Source organism: Coccinella septempunctata, chromosome 9 (assembly GCF_907165205.1).
Source record: "Coccinella septempunctata chromosome 9, icCocSept1.1, whole genome shotgun sequence".
NCBI lineage: Eukaryota > Metazoa > Arthropoda > Insecta > Coleoptera > Coccinellidae > Coccinella > Coccinella septempunctata.
The window spans coordinates 18,264,801-18,281,458 of record NC_058197.1 but is presented as its reverse complement, the minus strand read 5'-3'; the positions used below and the strand labels follow the sequence as shown (position 1 = coordinate 18,281,458).

Genomic DNA, 16,658 nt, shown 5'->3' with positions numbered 1-16,658 from the left:
ACGTAAGAGTCATCTAGCGGTGAACAAACAAATCAAACCCACTGAAGAGAACAGAACACTAACTTCTTTAGTAGCCACCTATCGTTGAAAATCCGAACGAAACGTTCCATCAATAGAAATCTACATTGATAATGAGCGATACTCAGGAATTCCCCGACAGATGACGCCCTATTGCAGTACAGATATCTAATTTCGCACGGAGCTACTTCGCACACTCGCCGCTAGGTGGCAGCAGGTCTGCTTAAATACAGAAAACTATCTTAACTTTACATTAGTTTGCGCAGTCAACGTTAGATGGAAGAACATCAAGGAATGCAAGGAATCTACAAAGAATGGAATGAGAAATGCCGAATAATCAATTAATAAACTGTTTTCGGAGAAAAATTTTACCATGTTTCCTTAGGAATAATAATCATATAATTAATTATGATATTGCATTAACATCCAGTTTATTTTGATTAAACCTATCTCTATGCTTTACCCTCTGTGTGTCAATTTTGGCGCCTTAATTCTGTGACGCTTGATTGACGGTTAGATTAGAGGTTACTTGGAAGTTTATTTCAAACTGATTACAAAATTAATTTTTGCTTTGTCTATTTGAGATATTGAGCGTCTGTTGTCGTAAATAAGTGTCGAAAGGTGTTGCGTGATCTCATCTCAAAAGAAAATCAACAGAATATCCATCATAAAAGAGAACAATATCCTGTGTTGTGAATTTTTTTACAGCTATAAAAAAAATGGCAAAGGTTCAACTGTGTAATATAACCGTGATGGATAATCCAAGCCCCTTCCTGAACCCTTTCCAATTTGAAATTACCTTTGAATGCATAGAAGAGCTCAAAGAAGGTAATCCCTCAAATAAAGAAAGTGTTTCCTGTCTAACCATTTTTTTTCAGATTTGGAATGGAAAATGATATATGTAGGCTCTGCGGAAAGTGAGGAATATGATCAAATATTAGACTCTGTGTATGTAGGCCCCATTCCAGAAGGAAAACATATGTTTGTATTCCAGGTATGAAAGATAATTTCGATGACATTTAAATTCTAAATTTGATGCTTTTCAGGCTGATCCGCCTAATGTTTCTAGAATACCAGAAAATGATGCTTTAGGTGTAACAGTTGTTTTACTCACATGTTCGTACAAATCTCAAGAATTTATAAGAGTAGGATATTTCATCAATAATGAATATACAGATCCTGAACTTAGGGAAAATGCCCCCAGCCCTCCGCAGTTCGATAAGGTAAACATTTTTATTGAAATTTTGCCTGACTATTTATTAAATTCATATTCCTAGGTAACCAGAAATATCCTTGCATCAGAACCAAGAGTTACTAGATTCAAAGTGAACTGGGAAGATTCCCCTCCAGAACAAACTGCAAATAACGATAATTCCATCTCAGAATCAAGATGCTTATCTCCTGAACCAGAAATAGTATCCCAATCAGAACTGCCTTCTTTTAATGAAAATTCAAATTCTTGGGCAACCATGGAATGCTCGTAAAAAAGAAATTGAACTTTGATTAACCGTACTATTAATTTTGAAATTCATTGTACATAACTGTTGTAAGCTAATATATTTTTGCATTTCTCCCAAATTTGTATAATGAAATTGAAAGGTCTACATGGTCTTTGAACACTTTTTGAACGGTTGTAAGTTTTTGGATTCTTTCTTTTTTATTATTTAAAATTATGTATTTTTGTTCGTCTTCAGATATTTCTGGTGGTGAAAAATCAAATGTTGAAGTATCATTGCATCTATATCAATGTCAGTAAAAAAAATTCTGTTTTACTTGTCTAATATTGGTCAGAAATAAATTCTTTGATTATTAATTTTATTTCTCAATCTCACTAAAACTACGGCCTCTCATTTCAAAGTAATTTCAATACCCTAAATGCTTTCTTTCCTTGAGTAAATATGAAAATGAAGAATTATCAAAAAAAGAAATTGGAATAAAATTTGATTGAATGAAACCATTTTTGGAGAACTGGAATAATGCAAAATTTGCGTTTTGATGAAGAACAGAAAAAAATTTACTTATTTTCTCTACCACGCCTGAATGAGTGAAAAAAGATTGTATTTGTGATCATAATTGAAAAAATAGAGGAATTGGCGAGATACTGTCGTAAATTTACACTATATTCCTAGCTCACTTTGTCGAATTTGAACTAATTTTTCATCATAAAAATTTTAGTCATAGGCGTCTAATGATGAACCAACCAACTAAAATAATTTCCGAAACAGAACACTAATTTCCAACTATAGGCCACCTGTCGGTTTAGACCTGAACAAAATGATTTATTTTAGCGGACTCTATGTTAAAGTTCTGTGAACTCACCAATAGATGAAAGATAAGTCGCTAGATGGCGCAAGCCATCTACACGGAACCACAGAACAATAATATAAAAAGAATGACGTTTTCATCTGTGTTCTCTGCATAGAACCATAGACATGCATAGAATGGAATCTGAAATGCAGTTGTACTAAGAAGATTCCTCTTTGGTTGTACACTTTTTTCGTTAAAAACATAACCGCTTTCCGTCTCGCCAACTAAATTATATCTAATTAATTAACTTCAACACGTTCGAAGCGTTTATTAAAATAGGGATCATCAAAAGCATCGTGTTCAAGTAGATTATTGAAGTTTATGGTTGATGTTCTGTGTCTAGCGTAACGTAACGCTGAGCTTATAATATCTGATAGTTCTCGGATAATTTTAAATGAATTAATTAACTGAAATGAATGACGAAAAACGAAGAGAAAAAATGGTGACTGCTTGTCGGCAGTCACACTTGTTAGGAAATAGTTATTTCGGTAAAAACTGGTCACGCCATTTTTTCTTTCATTTTGCTTCACCCATTTCAGTTTCTGATATATCACTTTCCCGCACGAGTACGGGAAATTATCACTCAAGAAGATATACGAAGGTATATCTTCTTGCTCATGTACAACCAAAGAGTACCTTTGGTACAACCAACAACGTATCCGATTTCCCTCTTTAAGTTTACAATTCAAGAAGAAATAAATCCACTCACATTGACGATTTTTAATCTTGATTTTTCGCTCTTTGTCCCTCGATGGCTAAAGTTGGGAATGATTTCCAGGAGATCCCTTAGCAGCCCAGTCCTAAAAAGGAGCAAGACTGTTCTCTAAGACCTTTCCATCATTCCTTTTCTTCGACCTGTAGGTCTTTCTGGTCCCCGAAAGAGAAGTTTTCAAAAATTAGTCTGAAATAAGAACAGTAGATATGAATATTTGGACTAGAACGATATTGGCTAATGTTCATATAAGATTCTTTTGATTTATGCAATATGGCGATTTATGGGGAAACCATTTTTTTTAATTTCGAAAGGCTGAGTCTCAGCATCTCAGAAATTCGATGTAGTTTCGAACTTAGCCGTTTCCTAGAGCAAAAGCACTTACTTTTGGTTTTGATTCATCTTGAGAGCTTCTTGAGAACACTTCACAACAATTTCACAACGCTAACTGAAAATTTTCACACAAACGGACGCCGCGTCTGAAAAATGTTCAAATTTTCTAGTAGGTTGTGGAAACGCAAAGACCTAATTCGCGTCTCCTGCGCATAAACTTGTGAGCACGCGATAGTCTGCGCAATCTCAATCTACGCGCGCATAGACAAACTAACGGATAAAATCATAGACTTATAATACAATGTTATTTTAAGTCTATGGATAAAATTCAAGACATTCTATGTTACGATTCAACCACAGAGAATTTTTTCTCTGTGAATTCAACCATAGAATCAAATCTCTTATCATAGATCTAACCTCAATTTATCTCAATTTTAAATTTGAATTTCCAGGAAAAAATGAATTTTTATCATTAATTCCATATACCTAGTGTTTGAAACTATTAAACCGCCAATGGGTAACTAACATAAGCCTTACTAATTATGGTAATAAACGGTGGTTCGCCTGGACTAGGTTGTGTAATAAATAAATAAAATAAAACTGCAAAATAGTACTACTTGAACATTCAAATCTTAAATCTTAAATCGATATGATACATTATCCATTGTTCAAAGCATTATGAATTTATTTTTTCCATATCAACATGAATATGCTTTTACCTCAATATTGAAAAACTTGGGAAACATTGTGTAATAACAACTTGATGATGATTAAAAATGTGTGAAAGAATTCTTGAAGGAAGGAAAAGGAAACCTAAAAATGAAGAAGATGAAGCTATGGGTTTCGGGGATTTTGTATGTATTCATCATTTCAAACTCGGAGAATGAGACGAATCAGAAACATTGATTTCAGGGAGGTTATTTCGAGGCCAAAAAGTCCAAACTGGTGGAGCAGTATATGCAAACAGCAGAAACAACAAATTCCAAATCGAACATATTCAAAGGTGTAGCAATATTTGTAAATGGCCTAACCAACCCCAACGCTGCAGAATTGAAGAAGCTTATGGCGGAACACGGAGGAATGTATCACGGTTATCAAATGTCCACTACTACACATATTATTGCTTCGAATTTGGCCTATGCGAAGACAAAGAATTTGGGGAGCGTACCAATAGTTAAAGCCTCTTGGATTACAGATAGCATCAATCTCAATAAACTATTGGATTATAAGAGATATATACTGTTTTCAAACCAAAGTGCTGCGCAACCTAGATTGAATTTTCCCGTCCTACAAGATGTGAAGATATCAAAGGAAGAGAATGTGGTTGACAATAATTTATCATCTTTGACGGTGAAAAAGGAAAATACATCTGTGAGGCTTGACTCAAGTTCAAAGAAAAATGTTAATGAACTATCAAGTAATGAAGGAAGCAGTAGAATATCTAAAACAGCATCAGATCCTGAATTTTTAGAAGAGTTCTTCAACAATTCTAGGCTTCATCTTATAGCCACCATGGGTGCTGAATTTAAGCAACTCATGTCACAATTGAGAGCTAAATCAGATGGTAAATTCATAGGGAAAGAACAGCTACTATCAAAAGGTGCCTAAAAGATTTTAATTTTTCTCTTAGACTAGAAGAGTTGCCATTGAATTTTTTAATATTTCAGGCAAAGTGGACAGTAAGAGATTGTATTCGTCAGTTGTGATGCACATCGATATGGACTGCTTCTTTGTGTCGGTCGGTCTCAGAAACAGACCCGAATTAAGGGGTCAGCCAGTTGCCGTAACCCACGCTAGAAACGGTCAGATTTCAACGTATAGACCTGGAAGATCCACGGAAATAGCTATGAACCTCGAAAGGGCCCCCGAGAATATCGTAGAGAAAATTTCGAATTTAGACAGTCATTCCTCGATGTCCGAGATTGCCTGCTGCAGCTACGAGGCCAGGAAGTGCGGCATAAAGAACGGAATGTTTCTGGGAACCGCTGTGAAAATGTGTCCCGGCCTCAGGACTATACAGTACGATTTTCAGGTTTGTGTCAACGATCTAACTCGAAACTTTTAAAGTTCTAGTGGCATTTTAGGGTTATAAAGAGGTGGCTTCGATTTTGTACGAAACGGTGGCTAGCTACACCTTAGATATAGAAGCCGTGAGCTGTGATGAGATGTATGTCGATGTCACGAAATTACTGAATGAGACTGGGCTGACGGTGAATCAGTTTGCAACTCACCTCAGATCGGAGATAATGGATAAGACCGGATGTCCCTGTTCTACAGGTTTCGGGGCCAATAAGTTACAGGCCAGACTGGCCACTAAAAAGGCGAAACCAAATGGGCAATTTTACCTGGAGGTAGACGATGTCGAGGCTTATTTTTCTGATATACCCCTCGGGGATTTGCCAGGGGTAGGAAGGGCCACTCTTGGTAAATTGAAAAGTTTGGGGTTCCATACTTGCGGAGACGTACAGGTGAGAATTGGATAAATCGATTAAAATTGAGGGTTGGGACAGTTTATTACTTGCAGGCTGCTCCTTTGAGCCTCTTACGGTCGGAACTGGGGCAAAAGATCGGTGAAACAATCCTGGAACAATCCAGGGGAATAGATAAGAAACCATTGAATTTTAACCACGAACGAAAGTCTGTCTCGGCTGAAGTGAACTACGGAATACGATTCAAAACGCAAGAAGAGTGTTACAAGTTCCTGCAAAGCCTGTCCCAAGAGGTTTTTAACAGACTGAACGATATTGGAATGAGGGCCAAGTGCTTAACCTTAAAACTGATGGTTAGGGCTGCTGATGCTCCGGTTGTAAGTAATTCAAGTTGCGTTTTAATCGAACTTCGGACAAAATTGTCTTTTCAAGGAAACAGCCAAATTTTTGGGACACGGAATCTGCGACAGTCTCAGCAAGAGTACCCCCACAAATATAACAGATGTTAAAACGGTCTTTAGAGAAGTCAAGCAGCTTTACGACAAGTTTGACGTACCTTTCGTCGATTTGAGGGGGGTGGGGATCCAGCTGTCCAAATTGGAGAAAACCGGACCTACCAACGCGGTCATGAAGAATTTTCTGAACCAAACATCTGTTAAGGTTGAAGACAAAAGTGGTAAAGATTGTGTTGTGCGAGCTCCGGATACCGTTGAAATGAATTCCATGCAGGAAAATATGAAAACCCGTCCACAAAAACAGGAGAAGAGAAAAGAATCACCAAGGGAGCAAAATAACAATGCTTCGAAAAACAAGGAAACCAAATCAAAACGAGGTAGACCACCGGGAAGTAAAAGTAAATCGAAAAATAACACCAAAAGTAGTCCTTCTCCGTTGTTAGATAGATATTTGAAGAACATGGGTACTCCTGTTAAGGTTACATTGATATTTCTCGAAAATACTCAATAAAAACTAAAATAGATTGTTTTTAGCTTCAAAAATGCCAAAATATCGACTTGGAAGTCTTGTATGAATTACCTGAGGAGTTACGGCACGAAATAATGAAAGAATACAACATAAACCGAGGAACTGTTGAAATGCAGAAGAAACAAGAAAAAACAGCTAAAAAAGACACAAAAGTAGAGATTGCTAAGGGTGAGAATCATTAATATTTCTTCAACAAGATTTTTCAGGGAATGAAATATATACAGTGTGTCACACTCAAATTGACACGGTGTATATAATTTTTGATATTTGGCATCATTTTCAGAGCCCAGTTCTGAAACAACTCGAGCCACTTCAGTCAATAGTCCTAAACTTAAAAAAAACAAACTATTCGAGGGCTTGAGCATGGGAGAACTGAAACGAGCTGTGCAATCATGGCTGTCGTCGGAACAAGAACCGATAAAAATTGATGTGGAATTGATTTCGAAACATTTCAGGCAACTCGCTATGGACAGACGAATCGAGGACCTGAAAATTATATTCAACTTCCTACATAGGTATCTACCTTTTAATGGAAAGGTTTAACCAAATTTTAATCTTCATTATTGTAGGAATTTTACTAAAATGAACTGCAAATGGCACGAGGCGTATTTTTCCATCGTGAACAGCATGCAGCAAGGGATGGTATCCCGTTACGGTGCAACCTTGATGGTGAAAAGGAAATTTCCTTGCTGTTGGTAAAATATTGAAGTTCTGTCACTGTCAAAAATATGCAAGATTGACAGTATTTTGACAACTACGGAACCGAAGTTTTCATTGGCGCCATCTGTTTTCAGATAAAAGTTGTGATATGAACTAATTTATGGAGCAATACCTATAATTCTTTTATTTATTATGTAAAAATCATGTTTTAATATACGATTATTGAATTTTTTCGAATTTTAATCGAAGGATATAGGAATCGTCAGGATTAAGTGAAAATCACCAAGGATAAGTACCAAAACTGCCGTAGTCAACTTCGAGACATTTATTGTTACATCGAAAAGGTTATTGTGCATAAAAAACAAATCATAATCCTTAACTACCAAATTCAATTCGTATCGATAAAATAACTAATTCAAACACTTTCCTAAAGTGCCATGAAAATTACTATTTAATACTATTTCACTCCGTTTTCTTCGCGTTGGCTTTCTTGGCGTGATTCTTGCTGTCCAAGTGTTGCTTGAACTGAATCTCCGAGTTGACGGTGAGGTTGCAACTTTTGCAATAGAAAAAACCGTTCGGAGTTATGTATTTGACCTTCAGCGCTTGGTCGGTGGCGATTGCGTTTTCTGAAATATTTAAAAATAGAATCCAGTCCTGTAAGGGTTCTTTTCTGTGTAGTTCTGGAAATTGTCTGAGATGAACTCTTCGTTCCAGGCAGACTTAGGATCTGGGAAGGAGGAAATTTTAAGGTTCGTGAGGACTAAAAGGATAAAAATTACGATCTGAAATATCCGAAATCACCACCTTGCAAACGTTTTCCACATAGAGGTATTAGAAATATTTCAACAGTAGGTTCTTGAGGTCAAAAGAAACACTTTTTTCCCATACCATTTTTTCCGATTCGGACTGTGACTCTACGCATCTGTGGATCTTTTAAACAGAGTTGTATTCAGCCAAAGTATCCAATTTTTTAAATTTCCCAGATGCTTTTTAATTTTTGAACATCAAATTACTCGAAAACAGCTCATAATACGAGAAAATTCAAGGTATACTTTTATTTTACAAAACGTTCAAATATTCATTAGATAACGTCCAACTTAGTTTGAGAGTTGGGTCCTTTGAATTTTTGGTATTTTCACAGTACGTAATGGTCATAATGAGAAAACTGGAAGACGTAGGTGATATCTTGTGTTAAAATAACAGTTTTCATGGTTTTTCAACAGCCTGTATCTTTTAAACCGACCCGATTCGGAAAAAATGCTATAGGAAAAAAGTTTTTCTTATTTCTCAAGAATCTACTGTTAAAATTTTTGTACGAGTCAAAGACTCGCCCTGTACACAAAATTTTGGTGAAATCACTCATTTCGATGAACTCTACCTTCACTGGAAAAAAAACCTGTAGTTTCCCGACCCCACACTCACCTGCGGTCTTTTCGACATTGCCCTCTTGCTTGTCGGAATCCTTGGGTAGTACGAAATTGTCCAGCGACAGACCGTTGAGCTTGAGCTTCTTCTTATGCTTCGAACCGCTCAGATGAATATTGAGCTGTTCCTGAGATACGCAAGAAACCGAACATAACGAACAGGTGAACTGTTCTCGGGTTTTCCCAGGAGGTTTGGGAACCGCTCCTTCGGTACTGGGTGCTTTGGTCTCTTCCGGCTTCTTCCTGAAATCCAGGCCGAAGGGATCGTCTCCCTCAGCCAACACAGTCTCCTCTTTTCTGAAATTATAAGATGGTTTCGATTCGTTCAATCGAATATTCCCAACTTACGATTTTCGGACCCATTTTCCAGTTGGATCAAAAGTGCCCCTGCCTGCCGGTCTTTTTTTTCCCATCCGGACTCTAAAAAAATCGAAAAATCAATAATTAAAAACATACAAAACTCACTGACTTACGCGTTGTGACTCTTTCCCATATAATGGGAATCCGCATGCTGTTTCCCCGTCAATTGCAAGTCGCACAATTCGCAATAGAAATTTCTGGGATTTTTATCTTCCTGTCGACAAAAAATACGATTGAAAATACATAATTCCACATAAATGCCAGTACTCACTTCTTTCTCCTTTTTTTCAGCGGCAGTAACAGTTGCTCTAGGATGAAGGGGCTCACCGGTCTTTTCCGCATGTTCCACAAGATATTTACGTATTTTCTTCTCGTGATTCTTAGAAACGTAATGCATCTTGGCCATCACGTTACTCGTCATCTGCAGAGAACAGAGCTTACAGAACAGGGGTTGGAACATTTCTCTCAATTCCTTAGGTAAAGTATTATCGGTTGCGTCGGGAATAGTTACGGGAGCTGCAAATAATTCAAGGTTATACGTTGTCTCCGCTTCAACCAGTAAACTCACGAATATTTGGTTTTGGCAGTTTTGGTCTCTCCGGTTTGTTCCAGTACCTATTATTGGCATTCTTTTGGTTTTCGTTGAATCTAAAACCTCCGGGTTTCTTCGGCATACCCCTATTGTAGCCCCCTTGGCCTAAATCGAATTTTTCCTGATTTGACATCATGTTATCCTTCCTGAAATCTGAAGAAAAATTTCCTAATTCTCACAATAAACAAACCGAAATTATTCCACATACCCCTTTTGTTCTGGAAGCCTTGACTGGAACCCCCACTATAATTCCCGTTGAAACTGTTGCCATCGTTGTGATTTCCGCGAAAATCGTTGTTGGCTCTGAAATAATTGTCACTACCCAAGTTTCCCCTGAAACTGCCGCTATTCGTGTTATTCCAGCCCAAAGGTTTATCACCTTGTCCACCCTCGTTATTTTGCCTTCTGGTTCCCAAAAGTGGAACGTCCCTGTTTCTGTTGTAGAAAGACATCCCATCGGAAGATAAATCTCTTCCCGTGGTACCACTGTTTGAATTCGACGGCTGGTTTTTGTTTTCCCTGAAGTAATTGCTGTTGGTTGGATCTCCAAGCCAAAGGGGACCGTCCCTGGGCTCATCCCGAATCTTGTTGAAATTATAAGTGGACTGTGAATTCATCTTTGGGTACTCTATATATCCCATGTTGTTCTGGTTTGAGTACTGATTGGTACCAAAACTAAAATTACAAAGAATGATATTCATCTGATATAAGTATATTTAAAGTTGGAATTGCAAGAAAGATGAATATTTGTTTACCCAACATTCTGTTTGGCAGGCATCATGGGTGGTTTATTAGTGGTATTTAATTCAGGTAATTGGGAACCAGGCATTGCTCTATAATTGGAGTAATTTGAGGGCCTAGGACCAGCATTGCCATAAGCTAAAATTCAATGCCTAGATTAGCAACTTTCGATCTATTGATAATTGAATCAATGTTAGTAAAACTTCATCTTCGTACAAGTGACCCCTTGTAGATGTAGATATTCATAGGTAAGCGTAAAAAAGCAAGTATACAAAAAATTTTCTTCACACACCAGGTACTTTGGTTGCACTTCCATCATAATATGAAGTTTGCCTAAAATCATTGGCGGCTCCGAAAGACTCTTCGGCTGTCCTCTTTCTGGGAATTCTGAAATTCATGTTAAGCTCTCTCTCTGAAAATGTGAATTTAATTTCAGAAAAACAACCCGATATCGATCCATCTTTTACCCACCAGGTACATATTGGTCATATTCCGATATTTCCATGATGACTGGTGATACCAGAAATCCTTATAATAGAATAAATGTAGCGTTAAGTTTTCTACTTTTCTACACCAATTCAAATTTGTATCTATACAAATTAATGATAAATTCAATAATAAAATATCGACTGATAAACGTCACAGGTAACACTTCATTTCACAGAATATCCTTCACAGATCTCAGTGATCGTTCTACAAAAAAAAACCAACAAATAATCTGTGACCAGCTGTCATGTTCAAACTAACCTCAGTTTTCTCATGAGTGCCTCTTTGAATAACGAAAGGTTTATTTTCTTCAACAGTTGAGTTTTAAGTTAAAAAATCAAAATATGGATGTACACGAAGTGTTGCTGAGCACATGTGAAAACAATAAACCTTCAGCCATTAATTTATGGGACTACAAAACGACGAATTCTTTATTTCAATATAGAAATGGGGGGCCTATCGGAAGGCATATGATAGCCCAATTGAAAAATGATTACTTGATTGGTGCACACCCTGAAGAACCCAAGTTATATTTGTGGCAACTGAACAGTCATGACCCTTCGAAGAACATTCGTCTTATCTTACCAGAAGTTGCAACATGTTTGAGTGTATGCCCTCATGGATTGTATCTTGCCGTAGGAATCAAGACAAACCTGTACATTTGGCATTTACCCTCTGGAAAACTTCTCACGATACAGAAAAAGAATGTGCAAAAAATAACGGTTGTGAAGTTCTCTGCATGTGGAAGTCTAGTTATTGTAGGAAGTGAAGATGGATCTTTATCTACATACAAATTAGTGCATCTAGTGAGTTTACATAAAAATGATCTTTCGCATAGGGAAGTAGGACAAACGGAACCTCTATATTCAAGATCAGATCATAATGGGGCCATATTAGATATCCAAATAGGTAGTTTTGCCCTCAGAACTAAGGTGGCAACATGTTCTTTAGATCAGACAGTCAAAATTTATAAATTGTCAACAGGAACTTTAATACATAATATCATCACAGAACATCCAGTATATTCTTTCATCGCAGATTGTATGTTTCATAATGGGTATATAGGGTGTTCGAATGGTGTTCTGCTAACTTTCACTATACCCACATCGAATAACTATCACTTAACCTCTGAAGAAATTGAAACCAAGAATCTGTCGTTAGAAGGTCACACGAAGACAGTGAAATGTTTAAGTTTGAATCAAAAGGGCGATATTCTAGCTTCAGGTGGAGACGATGGAACTATCATGCTCTGGAATACTATCAGTAAAAAACATGTATCATTCATCAAATTGAACTCTCCAATTACAAATTTGAGATTCACGGTAAATCATCAGAACATATGGAGTCAAAATTTCGATGTGACCACCGCAGTTGTCGACCTGGAGATGACTTTCAACTTGAGCAACACCAATTTTAAAATAATGGTGTTGAATAATGCCCCTATTGGAAGTGTAAAGAGGAAATGGGAGTCGGTGAAAGAGAAGGAAGAAATAGAAAAGTTGGAGAAAGAAAATACGAATTTGAGGGCAACAAATCAGCAAATGTATAAGTTCATACTAGATCTTTTAAAAAATAAAGACGATAAAAAATAAATTTGTTATATGTTTTATTTTGAGTAGAAATTTTGCACATATGACATGAAGTATTCTATTCTCTTGATGTAAAGCTTCATTTCTTTCAGAGTGTTAATTTTTCCCACTGGAAAATGTTCCTCAATCAAAGCACTGGACATGGCACCCTCTTCGTTCTCTTTTTTCTTACATATTGACTTTTTCAGTAAATTATGAATATCACAGAGTGCAGCCACAATATAATAATTAGGATCCATTTCTACTGGTCCAGATATAATTTTTTCCAAATCATCAGACATATCTGATAAGCTGTCCACCTCACAGTTAATCCAATCATTCTAAAAAGTTGAATTACTACATTTCTATAAAAGCATTTTGGGGTAAATATGTATCGATAGAAAATAGTTTTCCTCCTGCCAGATCTTAGTAATGCCATGAAAAAACTCACCTCCATAATTTTATTCTCCACAGATTTGATTGCAGATGCAAAATCTAAGAAATTTTGATGTGATTTCAAACTGAGTGCAATAGTAGCTATAAAACTAATGGTTTCCTTGGGAAACAAGAGGTGTTCTCCATTGAAATATCTTGTAACAAAGGCATAACCAGCCAATATGTTGTACAAATTGAACTTTACACTAACATGAGTATTTTGTTTCTGGAAAAAGTGTCAATCAGTAAGAGCAAAACGTGAAGCAAAGAAATTTTACTTACACAAATATCTTTGAACTTCGAGATGTCGCCTACTTTTGGACATTTACTTTGGTAACTGTTAGATTTCGAACCTACTTCCTGCACTTTTGTATTATAAGAATAAGTCCACCATGCTTTCCAACACTGCACAATATTTTTGGCTTTATAATCTCTGAAAAAACAGCAATAGAATGTCACCTCTCAGCAATGAAATAATGACCTGATTAAAAACACCACAACTACAAAATGTTCTTGAAAACATAGGCAAGCTTATGATAGTACCACATGAAAGCACTATAAATCTTGAAAAAGAAGCTGCAAATGAAATCGACAACAATAATCAACGACTACCAATTATGTAGTAACAGGTGTGACTCACTGAGTTAATGCAATGAATTCCTTTCTTTCGTCTTCATCAAGATTAGCCCAAACTTGTTCAGGATCATCTAAATCGATACCTGCTAAACGTTCTTGTAAACTCCTTGTATCTTTGTCGTCGTCTGAATCGTATGATTCCACCGGAGAGTTTTCACCGTCATCTTGATAGAGAGGGATATCAGAGATTTCAGTATCGTTACGAGTTGACTTCAAAATCGATGCCATTTTCAATTGGTCCGCAGGGTTTATTTCGTTCAGTTTCAGTTCTTCGAACACACTGTCTTTGTAGAATTGTTCTGAACAAGACTGGTGTGCCTCTGATCGATAGCAACTCAAGGAACAGTAGAGAACATTGCATTTTGGGCAAACGTATTTTCCTAGAGCATTTTGGCAGCTGAAAGAATTTTTTCATAAATAATCCTATAGTTTGACTTTGGGTGCCACATTATTGCTTTGTAAACTGTACTCACAGTTTGCAAATATTACTTTCATTCAACTCGACAATTTGTGCTGTTGCCATTCTAGAATTGAATTATTAATTAATGAAATGAAAAAATTGTATTAATTTAAATTTATCACAAAAAATTTGGAGGTTATGTTTTGAAGTAGAACTGTCACAGAGACCACAGAGTTCACTCAAATAATTGATCTATTTTCTTTTTATATCATTTTTTGATATCACTGTTTTTCTGGATAGGAAATGAAAAATTATATTAATATAGAATACTTTATTTGAAATTCACCAGGTTGCTCAATTACATTCAGATCCATAAAACAAAATTTCAGATCTCACAAACTTCCTTAAAAATATCTGAGGAAAAGCTCAACCGTTACTTTCCTATCCATTTTATACATTCTCAGAGGTTGAGAATCGTCCAATTGCTCGCTCCTGAAGAACAAAATCTGCTTCTCAACCGGAATATCGGTAATTTTCATTATCATCCTTTTCAAATCCTCGACGGTTTGATCCTCGCTCAATTTGAACTTCTGTATTTCCCCTGTTATCGCTTTCACCGATATTTCGTGGATTTTCGATTGCTTGGGACCAGAAATCACCCCCGAATCGACGAAAAGAATCGTATTCAATAAGATAACGGTCACTAGAATCTTCAACCTGAAAAATTTCAATCGTTTTAGCGGACTCAGATTTCAAAGAGGAAAAAATTCGGTACTTGCATTTTTCTTTGTGGTGCCCACTATCAGCTTCAATACTGGCTTGAGCCAACTGACTTCACCGAATATTAATTAAACCAGTATAGTTCACGCACTTTATAATTCCGCAAAAGCAAAACAAACGATAAAAGTATGAGGAAGTTGAAGAAAACATGTCTGACCCAATTTAAAAAAATTAGTACATCTTAATCGCGCTCAAGCGATAAGAGACTCTTCTCCATCTCCAAATCTGTCCATTTTTGGTATTCATTCACTCTTGAAGTGCCCCTCTATTTTCAAAACGATCATTATCTTATCTAAATGCATTCTCCGATTTTGTTGAAGAGTAAAGAACGAGTCATCTCGGCTAAAGCGCAAAAAACGCCGGAAGTATGACCTTGTTCACGATAAAACACAAAGACAATCAACTGGTCCAGAACCACCAGCATGTAAATCGTCATTTATCATTCCCAACGAAATCGAATGCTAACGCAGAGTTTGGCTAATTTTCTTTACGTGATGAATATGGGCAGTAAGTAATAATGATTTTTAGTTTGTTTTCCAGAAAAGTTGCGGTTTTAATCGTTGGTTTTTAAATTTTCGAAATAGTCTCAAATTTCTCCCATAAAAATGAAGCTACTAGCTGGGAGGACAGTTATTAGATGTTACTCACCCTTCGTACAGAATTTCACCCATTTAACTGGGGTAGGAACCCTAAAAATTTCCACTTCAGTTCATAATAAAGGATTTCCAAGAAATACTAGTCACCCACCCTCAATTTTTTTTTCCAGAAATGCTACTAGCAACCTTGCTCTGCCTCCTACCCTCCATACAGGCAGACACCGTCATCACCATAAAAAACAACCCAATCCAGCCCCAAAACACCCGCTCCCCCCAGTACCAGATGGTACACATGAAGGGCGAACTCAACAAAGACACCTTCTCCCTCTTCAAGAACCTCAACGGCCTGGAAATCGAGAGATGCGCCATCCACGACCTGTACCCCGACGCCTTCAAACACACCCCTCTGGAAATCCTCGACGTCCACGACAACATCGAATTCCCCACCATCACGTCCGGCACTTTCCAGCACCTGAAAAAACTGAAAGTCTTCAGATTCACCTTCAACCCTTACACCGACATAGAGGAGGGAGCTTTCGTCCACCTGGAAAACCTGGACGTTCTGGTCATCAGCCATCAGGATTTGAAGAACGTCACCAAGACCTTCTTGGCGGGGTTGGAGAGGTTGAGGGAGTTGTCTCTGACCTTCAACGGTATCCAGTCTGTGGATCGAGATGCCTTCGAACACATGAAGGACCTCACAGCCGTTTACCTGGGACACAACTCCATCAAAACCATAGCGCCTGGAACGTTCAAGAACCAAAGGAAACTGGAGGATCTTCAGCTACAAGACAATCGTTTGGGTAACGAAGACAATTATTATTACGTCGACTGGAGAGGATTCGACAGGATCCCAACCCTTCGTTCTTTGAATATTGCAGGAAACCACTTCAGGTACATAAACGTCCAAGATTTGATGACAGCATTTCCAACTCTGGAATCCGTTAATTTCCTCCCGAACAACCTGACTTGCTCCAGCGAGTTGTACATAACTAAAACCTTGAGACATTACAAAATACAGATAGAATATTACGGTAATGATCATTCCAACTGCAAGAACTTCGATTCAGTTCGTATCTTGGCAGAAGTTTTAGATTACTAATCGAAATACTTAATCTTCACTAAAAACACTAATAAAATGTATTAATCAAGTATCCCAGTCTCATTTTCAATCTTCGGGACATTAGAACTACT

General features: G+C 37.1%; 7 protein-coding genes across 9 annotated transcripts; 4 read left to right on the top strand and 3 right to left on the bottom strand.

Annotated features, from left to right (window-relative positions):
- The first annotated feature begins 512 nt into the window (after nt 1-512).
- On the top strand, nt 513-1,831 carry LOC123320019 (histone chaperone asf1). Its single transcript, XM_044907155.1, has 4 exons — nt 513-846; nt 897-1,012; nt 1,065-1,241; nt 1,296-1,831. Exons 1-4 carry the CDS (start codon nt 738-740, stop codon nt 1,500-1,502), a joined length of 609 nt encoding a protein of 202 aa, XP_044763090.1. The 5' UTR covers nt 513-737; the 3' UTR covers nt 1,503-1,831.
- A 2,199-nt stretch (nt 1,832-4,030) lies between these two features.
- On the top strand, nt 4,031-7,671 carry LOC123321137 (DNA repair protein REV1). The gene is made up of 9 exons (XM_044908641.1): nt 4,031-4,224; nt 4,283-4,970; nt 5,038-5,402; nt 5,455-5,838; nt 5,895-6,176; nt 6,232-6,732; nt 6,789-6,951; nt 7,067-7,298; nt 7,353-7,671. The coding sequence occupies exons 1-9, from the start codon at nt 4,147-4,149 to the stop codon at nt 7,480-7,482; spliced, it is 2,823 nt and encodes a 940-aa protein (XP_044764576.1). The 5' UTR covers nt 4,031-4,146; the 3' UTR covers nt 7,483-7,671.
- An 82-nt stretch (nt 7,672-7,753) lies between these two features.
- On the bottom strand, nt 7,754-11,237 carry LOC123320155. 3 transcript variants are annotated; one of them, XM_044907356.1, is made up of 10 exons: nt 11,035-11,235; nt 10,856-10,975; nt 10,578-10,701; nt 10,031-10,497; nt 9,799-9,990; nt 9,502-9,746; nt 9,344-9,444; nt 9,219-9,290; nt 8,869-9,167; nt 7,754-8,072 (listed from the first exon to the last, which is right to left on the bottom strand). In XM_044907356.1, exons 1-10 carry the CDS (start codon nt 11,066-11,068, stop codon nt 7,906-7,908), a joined length of 1,821 nt encoding a protein of 606 aa, XP_044763291.1. In that variant the 5' UTR covers nt 11,069-11,235; the 3' UTR covers nt 7,754-7,905. The 3 variants fall into 3 exon arrangements, with proteins under 3 accessions (XP_044763291.1, XP_044763292.1, XP_044763293.1); XM_044907357.1 differs by having other exon boundaries at nt 9,799-9,975; nt 11,035-11,234; XM_044907358.1 differs by having other exon boundaries at nt 8,058-8,173; nt 11,035-11,237.
- A 47-nt stretch (nt 11,238-11,284) lies between these two features.
- LOC123320156 (WD repeat-containing protein 18) lies at nt 11,285-12,642 on the top strand. Its single transcript, XM_044907359.1, has one exon. It carries the CDS (start codon nt 11,394-11,396, stop codon nt 12,639-12,641), a length of 1,248 nt encoding a protein of 415 aa, XP_044763294.1. The 5' UTR covers nt 11,285-11,393; the 3' UTR covers nt 12,642.
- LOC123320159 lies at nt 12,639-14,302 on the bottom strand. Its single transcript, XM_044907360.1, has 5 exons — nt 14,162-14,302; nt 13,693-14,085; nt 13,335-13,485; nt 13,069-13,278; nt 12,639-12,958 (listed from the first exon to the last, which is right to left on the bottom strand). The coding sequence occupies exons 1-5, from the start codon at nt 14,209-14,211 to the stop codon at nt 12,656-12,658; spliced, it is 1,107 nt and encodes a 368-aa protein (XP_044763295.1). The 5' UTR covers nt 14,212-14,302; the 3' UTR covers nt 12,639-12,655.
- A 102-nt stretch (nt 14,303-14,404) lies between these two features.
- LOC123320821 lies at nt 14,405-15,107 on the bottom strand. Its single transcript, XM_044908259.1, has 2 exons — nt 14,868-15,107; nt 14,405-14,805 (listed from the first exon to the last, which is right to left on the bottom strand). Coding segments are annotated over exons 1-2 (315 nt in total). The 5' UTR covers nt 14,870-15,107; the 3' UTR covers nt 14,405-14,492.
- Nucleotides 15,108-15,214: 107 nt separating this feature from the next.
- LOC123320818 (leucine-rich repeat-containing protein 15-like) lies at nt 15,215-16,616 on the top strand. Its single transcript, XM_044908256.1, has 2 exons — nt 15,215-15,375; nt 15,635-16,616. The coding sequence occupies exons 1-2, from the start codon at nt 15,327-15,329 to the stop codon at nt 16,564-16,566; spliced, it is 981 nt and encodes a 326-aa protein (XP_044764191.1). The 5' UTR covers nt 15,215-15,326; the 3' UTR covers nt 16,567-16,616.
- The last annotated feature ends 42 nt before the right edge of the window (nt 16,617-16,658 follow it).

Excerpts from the sequence above, each read along its gene's own strand:
- LOC123320019 (XM_044907155.1), top strand. The coding sequence starts at position 738 with ATGGCAAAGGTTCAACTGTGTAATATAACCGTGATGGATAATCCAAGC. Across the intron at positions 847-896 it reads CATAGAAGAGCTCAAAGAAG|ATTTGGAATGGAAAATGATA; the intron begins GTAATCCCTCAA and ends ATTTTTTTTCAG. Across the intron at positions 1,013-1,064 it reads AACATATGTTTGTATTCCAG|GCTGATCCGCCTAATGTTTC; the intron begins GTATGAAAGATA and ends GATGCTTTTCAG.
- LOC123321137 (XM_044908641.1), top strand. The coding sequence starts at position 4,147 with ATGTGTGAAAGAATTCTTGAAGGAAGGAAAAGGAAACCTAAAAATGAA. Across the intron at positions 4,225-4,282 it reads CTATGGGTTTCGGGGATTTT|GGAGGTTATTTCGAGGCCAA; the intron begins GTATGTATTCAT and ends CATTGATTTCAG. Across the intron at positions 6,177-6,231 it reads GGGCTGCTGATGCTCCGGTT|GAAACAGCCAAATTTTTGGG; the intron begins GTAAGTAATTCA and ends TGTCTTTTCAAG.
- LOC123320155 (XM_044907356.1), bottom strand. The coding sequence starts at position 11,068 with ATGGAAATATCGGAATATGACCAATATGTACCTG. Across the intron at positions 10,498-10,577 it reads CCTGCCAAACAGAATGTTGG|TTTTGGTACCAATCAGTACT; the intron begins GTAAACAAATAT and ends TTGTAATTTTAG. Across the intron at positions 9,168-9,218 it reads GGAAAATGGGTCCGAAAATC|AAAAGAGGAGACTGTGTTGG; the intron begins GTAAGTTGGGAA and ends TTATAATTTCAG.
- LOC123320156 (XM_044907359.1), top strand. The coding sequence starts at position 11,394 with ATGGATGTACACGAAGTGTTGCTGAGCACATGTGAAAACAATAAACCT.
- LOC123320159 (XM_044907360.1), bottom strand. The coding sequence starts at position 14,211 with ATGGCAACAGCACAAATTGTCGAGTTGAATGAAAGTAATATTTGCAAA. Across the intron at positions 13,279-13,334 it reads CGAAGTTCAAAGATATTTGT|AAACAAAATACTCATGTTAG; the intron begins GTAAGTAAAATT and ends CACTTTTTCCAG. Across the intron at positions 12,959-13,068 it reads TGGAGAATAAAATTATGGAG|AATGATTGGATTAACTGTGA; the intron begins GTGAGTTTTTTC and ends TCAACTTTTTAG.
- LOC123320818 (XM_044908256.1), top strand. The coding sequence starts at position 15,327 with ATGCTAACGCAGAGTTTGGCTAATTTTCTTTACGTGATGAATATGGGC. Across the intron at positions 15,376-15,634 it reads TTACGTGATGAATATGGGCA|AAATGCTACTAGCAACCTTG; the intron begins GTAAGTAATAAT and ends TTTTTTTTCCAG.